Source organism: Oncorhynchus keta, chromosome 30 (genome assembly GCF_023373465.1).
Source record: "Oncorhynchus keta strain PuntledgeMale-10-30-2019 chromosome 30, Oket_V2, whole genome shotgun sequence".
NCBI classification, from domain to species: domain Eukaryota; kingdom Metazoa; phylum Chordata; class Actinopteri; order Salmoniformes; family Salmonidae; genus Oncorhynchus; species Oncorhynchus keta.
Window position 1 is genome coordinate 32,378,621 of NC_068450.1, and position 15,190 is coordinate 32,393,810.

General features: G+C 44.4%; 1 protein-coding gene across 1 annotated transcript in view; it reads right to left on the reverse strand.

The window, feature by feature from the left end:
* LOC118372759 (testican-1-like) overlaps positions 1-12,851 on the reverse strand; it is a 473,522-nt gene extending 460,671 nt beyond the window's left edge. The window contains exons 1-2 of the mRNA XM_052488275.1: positions 12,635-12,851; positions 11,874-12,044 (exon numbers count right to left, since the gene is read on the reverse strand). Coding sequence (XP_052344235.1) covers positions 11,874-12,041 — 168 coding nt within the window. The 5' untranslated portion in view covers positions 12,042-12,044; positions 12,635-12,851. The remainder of the gene's footprint in view (positions 1-11,873; positions 12,045-12,634) is intronic.
* Positions 12,852-15,190: the final 2,339 nt, after the last annotated feature.

The window sequence follows — 15,190 nt, forward strand, 5'->3', positions numbered from 1 at the left end:
GACAGGTAGACACTAGACACTAGACAGGTAGACACTAGACACTATTCAGGTAGACAGGTAGACACTAGACAGGTAGACACTAGACAGGTAGACACGTAGACACTAGACAGGAAGACAATAGACAGGTAGACAGGTAGACACTAGACACTAGACAGGTAGACAGGTAGACACGTAGACACTAGACACTAGACACTAGACAGGTAGACAGGTAGACACTAGACAGGTAGACACTAGACAGGTAGACACGTAGACACTAGACAGGAAGACAATAGACAGGTAGACAGGTAGACACTAGACACTAGACAGGTAGACAGGTAGACACGTAGACACTAGACACTAGACACTAGACAGGTAGACAGGTAGACAGGTAGACACTAGACAGGTAGACACTAGACAGGAAGACACTAGACAGGTAGACACTAGACAGGTAGACAGGTAGACAGGTAGACACTAGACACTATTCAGGTAGACAGGTAGACACTAGACAGGTAGACACTAGACAGGTAGACACTAAACAGGTAGACACTAGACACTAGACAGGTAGACACTAGACAGGTAGACACTAGACAGGTAGACAATAGACACTAGAGAGGTAGACACTAGACACTAGACAGGAAGACACTAGACACTAGACAGGTAGACACTAGACAGGTAGACAGGTAGACACTAGACACTAGACACAAGACACTAGACAGGTAGACACTAGACACTAGACAGGTAGACACTAGACACTAGACAGGTAGACACTAGACAGGTAGACACTAGACACTAGACACTAGACAGGAAGACACTAGACACTAGACAGGAAGACACTAGACACTAGACAGGTAGACACTAGACACTAGACAGGAAGACACTAGACACTAGAGAGGTAGACAGGTAGACACTAGACAGGTAGACACTAGACACTAGACAGGAAGACACTAGACACTAGACAGGTAGACAGGTAGACAGGTAGACACTAGACACTAGACAGGTAGACACTAAACACTAGACAGGTAGACACTAGACACTAGACAGGTAGACACTAAACACTAGACAGGTAGACACTAGACACTAGACAGGAAGACACTAGACACTAGACAGGTAGACAGGTAGACAGGTAGACACTAGACACTAGACAGGTAGACACTAGACACTAGACAGGTAGACACTAGACACTAGACAGGAAGACACTAGACACTAGACAGGTAGACACTAAACACTAGACAGGTAGACACTAGACACTAGACAGGAAGACACTAGACACTAGACAGGTAGACACTAGACACTAGACAGGAAGACACTAAACACTAGACAGGTAGACACTAAACACTAGACAGGTAGACACTAAACACTAGACAGGTAGACACTAAACACTAGACAGGTAGACACTAAACACTAGACAGGTAGACACTAAACACTAGACAGGTAGACACTAAACACTAGACAGGTAGACAGGTAGACAGGTAGACACTAGACACTAGACAGGAAGACACTAGACACTAGACAGGTAGACACTAAACACTAGACAGGTAGACACTAGACACTAGACAGGAAGACACTAGACACTAGACAGGTAGACAGGTAGACAGGTAGACACTAGACACTAGACAGGTAGACACTAGACACTAGACAGGTAGACACTAGACACTAGACAGGAAGACACTAGACACTAGACAGGTAGACACTAAACACTAGACAGGTAGACACTAGACACTAGACAGGAAGACACTAGACACTAGACAGGTAGACAGGTAGACAGGTAGACACTAGACACTAGACAGGTAGACACTAGACACTAGACAGGTAGACACTAGACACTAGACAGGTAGACAGGTAGACAGGTAGACACTAGACACTAGACAGGAAGACACTAGACACTAGACAGGTAGACACTAAACACTAGACAGGTAGACACTAGACACTAGACAGGAAGACACTAGACACTAGACAGGTAGACAGGTAGACAGGTAGACACTAGACACTAGACAGGTAGACACTAGACACTAGACAGGTAGACACTAGACACTAGACAGGTAGACACTAGACACTAGACAGGTAGACACTAGACACTAGACAGGTAGACACTAGACACTAGACAGGAAGACACTAGACACTAGACAGGAAGACAGGTAGACAGGTAGACAGGTAGACACTAGACACTAGACAGGTAGACACTAGACACTAGACAGGTAGACACTAGACACTAGACAGGTAGACACTAGACACTAGACAGGTAGACACTAGACACTAGACAGGAAGACAGGTAGACAGGTAGACAGGTAGACAGGTAGACACTAGACACTAGACAGGAAGACACTAGACACTAGACAGGTAGACAGGTAGACAGGTAGACAGGTAGACACTAGACACTAGACAGGAAGACACTAGACACTAGACAGGAAGACAGGTAGACAGGTAGACAGGTAGACAGGTAGACACTAGACACTAGACAGGAAGACACTAGACACTAGACAGGTAGACAGGTAGACAGGTAGACAGGTAGACACTAGACACTAGACAGGAAGACACTAGACACTAGACAGGAAGACAGGTAGACAGGTAGACAGGTAGACAGGTAGACACTAGACAGTTCCAGCTGTGTGCTGTCCTAGCAATCATACAGCTGACAACACTCCCACAAAGACATGTACCCACACAGAGCAATGCGGTGAGAGTGGATCCTTTTACCAACAGCACACACACACACACACTGCTGCACCATTCTCCCAGAGCACCTGCTCCTCTTTCTAATCTGATGGAGTGAAGACTGCTGCTGCAGCTGAGCCACAATACAATTTACGCTTACACACAACAGACCCATACACACACACACACACACACACACAACAGACCCATACACACACACACACACACATACACAACATACCCATACACACACACACACAACATACCCATACACACACACACAGAACATACACAAAACACACACACAAAAACATTGCAGCGTCGTACCACCACATCGTGTAGTCGGGGTGACACACACACACACACTCACACAAACACAACACACACTCATGCATTATTAAACGGGGAGCAAGCAGCTCATCAACAGAGACACAGAGAGAAACATGGCAGGAGGGTCAGGGTGGGGGAGAGAGGGAAGAGAGAAGAGGAAGGGGGAGGGGGTTGACATGGTTGATAAGGCACAGGGTCATCCAGTGTCCTACAGACAGACAGACAGACAGAGAGGGGGGATAAAAGATGAGCTGAGTGGCTAGAAAGAGCCGTATGACCTGCAGGTCTGTCTCTGCAGACACACACACACACACACACAGTGCTGGCTTTTTTTTCAAATGTAGGTAATAGCTAAGCTATGAAACTAACAGATATATTGGAGTATCAAATAACATTACTTGCATAATTTCCAATCCCCTTTTTACATATATCAAATCAAATTTATTTATATAGCCCTTCGTACATCAGCTGATATCTCAAAGTGCTGTACAGAAACCCAGCCTAAAACCCCAAACAGCAAGCAATGCAGGTGTAGAAGCACGGAAGAGGCATTTACTATCCATTTAATTTCATGCTACTACTGGTTGGAGGATCTGCTGGAAAACATCAAAATGCAATATATACATTATATATACAGCAGTATGTGAACACCCCTTCAAATTACTGGACTTGGCTATTTTAGCCTCACCTGTTGCTGACAGGTTTATAAAATTAGGCACACATCCATGCAATCTCCATAGACACTTTGGCAGTAGAATGGCCTTACTGAAGAGCTCAATGACCTTCAACCTTGGCACCATCATAGAATGTCACATATCCAACAAGTCAGTTTGTCAAATTTCTGCCCTGCTAAAGCAGTCCCGGTCAACTTTAAGTGCTGTTATTGTGAAGTGGAAACGTCTAGGATCAACCACAAGCCTAAGATTACCATGCGCAATGCCAAGCTGGAGTGGTGTAAAGCTCGCCGCCATTGGACTCTGGAACAGTGGAAATGTGTTCTCTGGAGTGATGAAACACGCTTCACCATCTGACAGTCCGACTGAAAAATCTGGGTTTGGCGGATGCCAGGAGAACGCTACCTGCCCGAAAGCATAGTAAACTGTAAAGTTTGGTGGCGAGGGAATAACATTCTACAATGACATCTACAATGACATTCTAGACAATTAGGTGCTTCCAACTTTATGGCAACAGTTTGGGGAGGCGCTTTCCTGTTTTTGCATGGCAATGCCCCCGTGCACAAAGCGAGGTCCATTCAGAAATGGTTTGTCGAGATCAGTGTGGAACAACTTGACTGGCCTGCACAGAGCCCTGACCTCAACCCTATCATACACCTTTGGGATGAATTGGAATGCCGACTGCGAGCCAGACCTAATCGCCCAACATCAGTGCCCGACCTCACTAATGCTCTTGTGGCTGAATGGAAGCAAGGCCCTACAGAAATGTTCTAACATCTAGTGGAAAGCCTTCCCAGAAGAGTGGAGGCTGTTATAGCAGCAATGGGGGGACCAACTCTATATTAATGCCCATGGTTTTGGAATGAGATGTTCGACAAGCAGGTGTCAAGGACTTGGTGTCCACATACTTTTGGTAATGTACTGTACCACATACTTTTGGTAATGTACTGTACCACATACTTTTGGTCATGTACTATATATATACAGAATGTATAATCGCACTGGACTCCATGTGTATCGACCAATCACTCTAATCTTAATTCCAACCCTCAGATGTCCACAGACTAACCCATCTCCCCCAGTACTAATACATGTGACTATTTCCTTGTGTAATACATCATTCTATTTTACTGTGATGTCTTAGGAGGGTCGTGAACCTCTCTACAGAGATTGCCCTTAAAATAAATGTTTTACCTAACGGTGTAATCATATTTCTCATTGATTGATGGTTGTTTTTCAGATCTTCTAACAGTACTTTTTGTAGGTCCAACAGAACACAGACATTATAACATAAGAACGACTCCTGCACCCGACTCCATAAACGTGCCACGGAAGGACATCACCAAAAGAGATCTATTGATTCCATTTCCTCGTGGCAGAGTCTGCACAGGGCTGACTGATCAATGCCCCATGTAATTCAGCATTCTTTTTGTGGCGAGAATTTTAAATTGAAAAGAATGGATGTGTCATTTGTTGTTTTGTATATCAGTTCATATACCGGTGTCCATGGTATTGGGACATAAAAAAATCTATTCCCAACCATCTTGAACCTTAAGTGAAACTGATCCATTTTACCATGTATTATAGTCACTTTAAGCCATGCATGGTTTTTACATTGGAGGCAGACAAACCAATTCATTTGTTACTCTTTTAAGTAAATGCCTCTTCCATTTTTGTGGCAGCGCTGCGTGGAGTTGGTTATAACTTTGTATTCAGTATACATCTACATACACTTTTGTTAATTGCTTGTTTAACATAAATGTTACTGTCCTTATTGACAATGTCATTCATAATCATGATACCTTCCCTTCCTTATACAGTTTTTCCACAGAAATTGGTTTATTTGCTGTTATATAAGTTCTCCTTTGTCTGGAGGAAACAATTCTGTGTGACTTCATTTAAAAATGAGACAAGTTTAAACGGGGATAACATTGTCAACCCAGCGGAAATGGTTGGTTTTAATCTGTATAATGGTTTAGTAGCCTGCTGACGAATCGCTGGGATTAAGGTATCATTTTGGGATAATAGAGGCTTTAAAAGAGTGGCTTAATGCCTTAATATTTCCATGTTTTAACCCTACAAACTCATATTCATTATATAAATATGCCCATATAACTTGAACTGGTTTTCCAAATTAAATGAATATATTTTATATTTGAGATTCTTCTAAGTAGCCACCCTTTGCCTTGATGACAGCTTTGCACACTCTTGGCATTCTCTCAACCAGCATTCATCTGGAATGCTTTTCCAACCGTCTTCAAGGAGTTCCCACATATGCCGAGCATTTGTTGGCTGCGTTTCCTTCACTCTACAGTCCAACTCATCCCAAACCATCTCAATGGTGATTGCGGAGGCCAGGTCATCTGATGCAGCACTCCATTACTCCACTCCTTCTTCGTCAAATATCCCTTACACAGCCTGGAGGTGTGTTGGGTCATTGTCCTGTTGAAAAACAAAGCGCTAACCAGATGGGATGTCGTATCGCCTCAGAAATCTGTGGCAGTCATGCTGGCTAAGTGTGCCTTGAATTCTAAATAGATCACTGACAATGTCACCAGCAAAGCACCCCCATACCCTCACACCTCCTCCTCCATGCTTCATAGTGGGAAATACACATACGGACATCATCCGTTCATTTTTGGAACCAAAAATCAAACATTTTGACCAAAGGACAGATTTCCACCAGTCTAATGTCCATTGCTCGTGTTCCTTGGCCCAAGCAAGGTTTCCTCTTCTTATTGGTGTCCTTTAGTAGGTTTCCTTGCAGCAATTTGTCTATGAAGGCCAGATTCACATAGCCTCCTCTGAACAGTTGATGTTGAGAGGTGTCTGTTACTTGTTACTTACTTGGCATTTATTTGGGCTGCAATTTCTGAGGCTGGTAACTCTAATGAACTTATCCTCTGCAGCATAGGTAACTCTGGGTCTTTCTTTCCTGTGGCGATCCTCATGAGAGCCAGTTTCATCATATCGCTTATTGGGTTTTGCGACTGCACTTGAAGAAACTTTCAAAGTTCTTGAAATTTTCCTGGATTAACTGACCTTCATGTCTTAAAGTAATGATGGACTTTTGAGCTGTTCTTGCCATAATATAGACTTGGTATTTTACCAAATAGGACTATCTTCTGTATATCCCCCCTACCTTGTCACAACGCATTAAGAAGGAAATAAATTACACAAATGAACTTTAACAAGGCACACCTGTTAATTAAAATTCATTCTACGTGACTACCTCATGAAGCTGGTTGAGAGAATGCCAAGAGTGTGCAAAGCTGTCATCAAGGAAAAGGGAGGCTAATTTGAAGAATCTCAAATATAAAAATATATTTTGATTTGTTATTTCATCATTTTGATGTCTTCACTATTATACTACAATGTAGAAAATTGTAAAAATAAAGAAAAATCCTGGAATGAGTAGGTGTATCCATACTTTTGACTGGTACTGTATCTCTATTGGAATGCCATCGAGGCCACAGGTTTTCACCGTCAGAAAGGAATCAATTGCAACCATAGTTGTGTATTTAGGCCTTCACAAGATGTATTTTGTGTCCAGATAGGTTTAAAGTCTTTTCTCCTTTTACCGGTTTGGTTTTTGGAATGAAATTTGAATTGATTGGCCTCTAAAGGCACATTTAAAGGGACCCCATATGATAAGTGGGTCCCTCCACCTACCAAAACAACGTCGGAGTACAAAATTTGGTTAACCACCTAACTGAGGAACTAAATTTAACCTTCCGTAATACCCTAGATGCAGTCAAACCCCTAAAAACAAAAACAAATTGAAAACTAGCTCCCTGGTATACAGAAAATACCCGCGGCCTGAAGCAAATAACGCTCCAATTCTTCCAACAAGCTTGGAAAGATCGAAGAGTCCTCACTGCTGCTCGATCATCCTATTTCTCCAACCTAATTGAAGAGAAAAATAACAATCCAACATTTATTTTTGATACTGTTGCAAAGCTTACTAAAAAAAGCAGCATTCCCCAAGAGGATGGCCTTCACTCCGTAAACACAGACACCCTCATAGTTATCATCCTAACCAACCTGCCCTCCAAATACACCTCTGCTGTCTTCAACCAGGATTTCAGAGATCACTGCCTCAATGATTATGTCCGTAATGGGTCTGCGGTCAAACGACCACCCCTCATCACTGTCAAATGCTCATTGAAACACTTCAGCAAACAGACCTTTCTATTCGACCTGGCCCGGGTATCCTGGAAGGATATTGACCTCATTCCTTCAGTAGAAGATGCCTGGTTATTCTTTAAAAGTGATTTCCTCACTATCTTAAATAAGCGTGCACCATTCAAAAAATGTAGGACCAGGAACAGATATAGCCCTTGGTTCACTCCAGACTTGACTGCCCTTGACCAGCACAAAAACATCCTGTGGCGTACTGCATTAGCATCAAATATCCCCCACGGTAAGCAACTTTTCAGGGAAGTTAGGAACCAATATACACAAGCAGTTCTGAAAACAAAGGATAGCTTTTTCAAACAGAAATTTGCATCCTGGGACACTGTAAAGTCTATGGACATTAAGAGCACCTCCTCCCAGCTGCCCACTGCACTGAGGCTAGGAAACACTGTCAACACCGATAAATCCACAATAATCAAGAATTTCAATAAGCATTTTTCTACGACTGGCCATACTTTCCACCTGGCAATTTTTAATGGAAAATGTTGCCTATCCATGTGAGAGAAGCAGACTCGGTCTCAACCTGTAGACTAATTTCTTCAGTAGGTCCTATGATTGAGTGTAGTCTGGCCCAGGAGTGTGAAGGTGAACGGAAAGGCTCTGGAGCAACGAACTGCCCTTGCTGTCTCTGTCTGGCCGTTTCCCTTGTTTCCACTCGGATTCTCTGCCGCTTACTGGTGCTCTTCCACGCCGTTTCTAGGAGGGGTGTGTCACTTGAGTGGGTTGAGTCACTGACGTGATCTTCCTGTACGATTTTGCACCCCCTCGGGCTCGTGCTCTGGAGGAGATTTTCGTGAGCTATACTCAGCCTTGTCTCAGTAAGTTGGTGGTCTGCGGATATCCTTCTAGTGGTCTGGGGGCTGTGCTTTGGCTAAGTGGGTGGGGTTATATCCTGCTTGGTTGGCCCTGTCCACGGGTATCGTCAGACGGGGCCGTGTCTCAGCCTCCAGTATTTATGCTGCAGTAGTTTATGTGTCGGGGGGCTAGGGTCAGTCTGTTTTATCTGGTGTTATTCTCCTGTCTTATCCTGTGTCCTGTGTGAATTTAAGTATGCTCCCTCTAATTCTCTCTCTCTCCCTCTCATCCCAGAGGACCTTAGCCATAGGACCATGCCTCAGGACTACCTGGCCTGATGACTCCTTGCCGTCCCCAGTCCACCTGGTCGTGCTGCTGCTCCAGTTTCAACTGTTCTGCCTGCGGCTATGGAACCCTGACCTGTTCACCGGACATGCTACGTTGTCCCAGACCTGCTGTTTTCAACTCTCTAGAGACAGCGGGAGCAGTAGAGATACTCTGAATGATCGGCTATGAAAAGCCAACTGACATTTACCCCTGAGGTGCTGACTTGTTGCAACCTCCACAACCACTGTGATTATTATTATTTGACCCCGCTGGTCATCTATGAACATTTGAATATCTTGGCCATGTTCTGTTATAATCTCCACCCAGGAAAGCCAGAAGAGGACAGGCCACCCCTTAGAGCCTGGTTCCTCTCTTGGTTTCTTCCTGGCCACTCCTTTCTAGGGAGTTTTTCCTAGCCACTGTGCTTCTACATCTGCATTGCTTGCTGTTTGGGGTTTTAGGCTGGGTTTCTGTATAAGCACTTTGTGACATCTGCTGATGTAAAAAGGACTTTATAAATACATTTGATTGATTGATAGGTTGATGGTCTGATCGCATTTATAAGAGGATCAAATGAAAATAATCAATCTGACTAGTTTGATTAAGCCTCCTCCAAGAATATCTTACAAGATCTAGGTTTTTAAGATTCCAAAGTTCAGTCAATTCCAACATGTCCATAATATTCGTAATCTCTTTGAGCGCCAGAGGCATCATCAAATATTAAACCAAAATGTCACAGCCTTTACTCCTCTCCACTCCGCCCTCATCCCTCCTCCCCTCTCCTCTCCTCCCAGACATCAAGCAGTCTCCACCTAATGACTTTCATTTACATGGAAGACCATGGAGAGGGAGCTGCACGCCACAGACACACACACCTCCTCCCTCCCCCCACATACACACAACACAGGGCTTTAAGGGATTTTGCTAACGCCAGCTCGGACTTGGGCTGCGGCTGCTTCACTTAAGGCCGTTTACAGGCCGCTAGATGCTGTGTTTCACGCCACCACTCCAATGAAGAACGATGCAGCGCCAGGGTCAACGCTAGCTCCCACATCACTCCAGTCAAGAAAATGTTTGCTTATGTCGATAACCACTCTCACTGCAGCATGCTCTGTTTCACATTATAGTTTGGGTCTGTGTGTATATCAGACAATCTACCACAGGTATGACACAAAAGTACTTGTTTACTGTTCTATTTATGTTGGTAACCAGTTTATAATAACAATAAGCCACCTCTGGGTTTATGGTATATGGCCAATATACCACGGCTAAGGGCTGTATCCAGGCACTCCGTGTGGCATCTTGCCTAAGAACTGCCCTTAGCCATATACCACACCCTTCGAGCCTTATTGCTTAAATATAGCACACCCCTGGGGCCTTATTGCTTAAATATAGCACACCCCCCTGGGTCTTATTGCTTAAATATACCAACCCCCCCCCTGGGACTTATTGCTTAAATATACCAACCCCTCCTGGGACTTATTGCTTAAATATACCACACCCCCTTGGGTCTTATTCCCCCTTGGGTCTTATTGCTTAAATATACCAACCCCCCCTGGGACTTATTGCTTAAATATACCACACCCCCTTGGGTCTTATTTCCCCTGGGTCTTATTGCTTAAATATAGCACACCCCCTTGGGTCTTATTCTCCCTTGGGTCTCATTGTTTAAATATAGCACACCCCCTTGGGTCTTATTCCCCCTTGGGTCTTATTGCTTAAATATAGCATACCCCCTTGGGTCTTATTCCCCCTTGGGTCTTATTGCTTAAATATACCAACCCCCCTTGGGTCTTATTGCTTAAATATACCACACCCCCTTGGGTCTTATTGCTTAAATATACCACACCCCCTTGGGTCTAATTGCTTAAATATACCACACCCCCTTGGGTCTTATTGCTTAAATATAGCACACCCCCTTGGGTCTTATTGCTTAAATATACCACCCCCCTGGGTCTTATTCCCCCTTGGGTTTTATTGCTTAAATATAGCACATCCCTTGGGCCTTATTGCTTAAATATAGCACACCCTCTTGGGTCTTATAACTTAAATATAGCACACCCTCTTGGGTCTTATTACTTAAATATAGCACACCCTCTTGGGTCTTATTAATTAAGTAACCAACATGGCAGGGCTAGATGAGACTGCTAACGGTTGCCGTTACCCATTTCTAAACCCCTAATGCATGAGAGGAAACACACAGGAGGCTATGTCTGTGTCCCAACCATCGAGAACACCTTATGGGATCTGGTCAAATGTAGTGCACTATATAGGGAATAGGGCTCTGGTCAAATGTAGTGCACTATATAGGGAATAGGGCTCTGGTCAAATGTAGTGCACTATTTAGGGAATAGGGCTCTGGTCAAATGTAGTGCACTATATAGGGAATAGGGCTCTGGTCAAATGTAGTGCACTATATAGGGAATAGGGCTCTGGTCAAATGTAGTGCACTATATAGGGAATAGGGCTCTGGTCAAATGTAGTGCACTATATAGGGAATAGGGCTCTGGTCAAATGTAGTGCACTATATAGGGAATAGGGCTCTGGTCAAATGTAGTGCACTATATAGGGAATAGGGTGGTGCCATTTGAGACTGAACCTAAACCACTGTGTTCCATTGATAACAGAACCCCCAGGATAGATATGGTCCCAGTGGCCTGTGACTGAATAGGGAGCATCAGTGGGTCAGTGGTGTGTGTTGAGGGTGAGCAGGCCACACACTTGATTAAGCCCGATAAGTACTTAAAGTAAGGGTGTGGCAAGGAAGGGGCTGCCTACACACACACCTGTGTCAGTCAAATCACCCAACCATTACTAGATACTGCAATGGCAGCAGGCCTCGTGGCCAGATCCAACAGTTGCCAAAAAAAAGACCATTTGAAAGCAAAGTTGAGAAAAACACGGTAATTCTACACTCACATCTCTGAATTTGTTCCAATATCTGTCCTTGTCGTACTGAGACACCGTGCTCAGCCATTTGTCGTTGTCCAGCGCGTGGCCATTGTTGTTGTTACGGACCACTGTTTCCCCGCGCCTGCCCTCAGCGCGCAGCAAGACAGCCGCGAGAGGCAGCAGACAGAAAAGCATAGTCTGAAAAAAGAAAGAAAGGGAAAGAGAAAATGAGAGAGAAAGTGACATTGAGCACAAGGGATGGACAACGAGGGATGGAGAGGAGCTTGCTGCCCTAATGCACAGATAGTGTACTAGGCATAATTTCCAACGCAACCTACGCACCTAGAAGTTAATTCACATGCACTTACTATCAGGAAATATTCATTTAATTATGTAAATATCTGCATCAACAATGGAGGAGGACAGGGTGTTATTCAACCTATTAGATTGCACGAATTAGATTGACTGAGTGCCTCTTGTGCAATTGCTGCTCCTCATCTTAAACTGATTATAAACATTTGAAAACATATCGCATTTTCACACCGTGGCAGATGGAGCACGGGAAACGATTAGCTCTAAAGGCTCTCTGGAAGATAAACAGGCAATTAACAGCCTTCAACACAATTACTCTCTCCTTGGAGCGCGCACCCCTCACATCTCCTCTTACCAAAATAGGAGTGAACCAGAAATACATAGACTACGTATCCTCTCTTCCTCTGCCTCTCATCTCTACGTACAAAAATGTCGCCACGGGTCCTAACTCAGACCCACCTCTCCCGTCCACCTACCTCGGATAGCTTGTCCAGCTTCCGGGGGAAACAGGGGGCTCAGTTGTGAAGTTTCTGCGGGTGTCAGTTAGACGGTTTAACGGTCCGGTAGAGTAGACTGAGTATCCACGGGACCTCCGGTAGCTCCGAACTCAGCAGTAATACTGACGGCGACCGTGAGCAGCAGGAACGAGCCTCAGAACTTGTCTCTCTCCTCCCCCTCCGTAACCTTTCCGCCCAGACTCCGCCTCTCTGATAGCAGTCTCTCTCTCCCCCCCATCCAATCGCTTCCTCACTCACTCTTTCACCCTCCTCTATTCCTCCCTTTCTCCCTCCCTGTTCCCTATCCCCCCTCTTTCCTCTCACTTTCTCTTTGCAGTGCAGTGTCGGTGTGTCAATGATTTACAACGGAGGGAATGGTGCATTCACAATGGAATAAGCGAATGTTTGTTGTTTCAAGGCGAGATTTCCAAGTGATAAGACTACCAATAAGAAGGATATGTTTTTGGTGATGGATTAATAATAATAATAATATATGCCATTTAGCAGACGCTTTTATCCAAAGCGACTTACAGTCATGTGTGCATACATTCTACGTTGTACTTCTATTTTGTACTTTTATGATTGATAAAGTCCTACACACCTTTTGTAGTTGTTATCCCCAGATAACTCTCTTCTGGTCATCAAAATGCGAGCGGAGTAGGCAGTTTCTTTAGAGAAGTCCTAATTAAGAACACATTTTTATTTACAATGACGCCCTAGGAACAGTGGGTTAACTGCCTTGTTTAGGGGCAGAACGACCGATTTTTACCATATCAGCTGGCCCAACGCTCTAAACACTAGGCTACCTGCCACCTATTGTTACTACATGATTCCATTACTTGAAACGTGAAGGCTTTTGTAGAATTAAGCACTGTGAATATATCTGACACTTTACAATAATCTGTATTATCTGCTATTGGTCTATTTCATGTAACCTCGAGTTCATGTAACCCCGATTTCAAGATATGGCCTGCGCGAGGAGCTTTCTGACCCACTGCAGAGACTCGCTAGCGCTTTACTTTCAGCATCGCTGTCCCTTCAGCACCACGCGCAGCGCACGATGTCATGGAGGAAGCACTAAGGAACTAAACTGGGGAACAACAAACCTGTAAAGCCTAGTCCAATATAGCACAGGACTATAACATAGAATAGCAGCCAAAGGAAAACGGGTCAGAACACTGTGTCTCTTTCTCACGCCTATGGCATGCGGACATGGTCATTATATTATAATATGCAGGGATAATCTCTCCCTCCACATATTCTCTCATCTCTCCGAGGTCCGGGCTGAGGCAGGCCGACATGCCTTCCCTCTGAGTGGCTGTCGCTCCCGAGGCTATATATAGCCTATCCGGTGCACCGTGTGACTGCAGACATACAATGGCAGCGCCACCTGTGCAATGAGGGGAAACGAGGCGGAAGGAGAAGGGTTTCGTGTGGAACAGGCGTTAACCTATAAACTATGCATCCCGATATGGAAGTCTGAAAAAAACGTAAAACTGATACACTAAAGGGTCCAGTCCTGAGGGTGGGTGGATAGCCTTTCAATTGGTTCGCTTACTTTGCTTTGTTTAGGCCTTACTTGTATAGTCGTGGCCAAAAGTTTTGAGAATGACACAAATACTCATTTCCACAAAGTTTGCTGCTTCAGTGTCTTTAAATATTTTTGTCAGATGTTACTATGGAAGACTGAAGTATAATTACAAGCATTTCATAAGTGTCAAAGGCTTTTATTGACAATTACATGAAATTGATGCAAAGAGTCAATATTTGCAGTGTTGACCCTTCTTTTTCAAGACCTCTGCAATCCGCCCTGGCATGCTCTCAATTAACTTCTGGGCCACATCCTGACTGATGGCAGCCTATTATTGCATAATCAATGCTTGGAGTTGTTGGGGGAAGTTGCTCTCAGAGGATGTGTTGGTACCATTCTTTATTCATGGCTGTGTTCTTAGGCAAAATTGTGATTGAGCCCACTCCCTTGGCTGAGAAGCAACCCCACACATTAATGGTCTCAGGATGCTTTACTGTTGGCATGATGCATGACTGATGGTAGCTCTCACCTTGTCTTCTCCGGGCAAGCTTTTTTCCGGATGCCCCAAACAATCGGAAAGGGGATTCATCAGAGAAAATGACTTTACCCCAGTCCTCAGCAGTCCAATCCCTGTACCTGTTGCAGAATATCAGTCTGTCCCTGATGTTTTTCCTGGAGAGAAGTGGCTTCTTTGCTGCCCTTCTTGACACCAGACCATCCTCCAAAAGTCTTTGCCTCACTGTGCGTGCAGATGCACTCACACCTGCCTGCTGACATTCTTGAGCAAGCTCTGTACTGGTGGTGCCGTGATCCCGCAGCTGAATCAAATTTAGGAGACGGTCCTGGCGCATGCTGGACTTTCTTGAGAGCCCTGAAGCCTTCTTCACAACAATTGAACCTCTCTCCTTGAAGTTCTTGATGATGCGATAAATGGTTGACATAGGTGAAATCTTACTGGCAGCAATATGTGAAGCCCTTTTTGTGCAAAGCAATGATGACGGCAC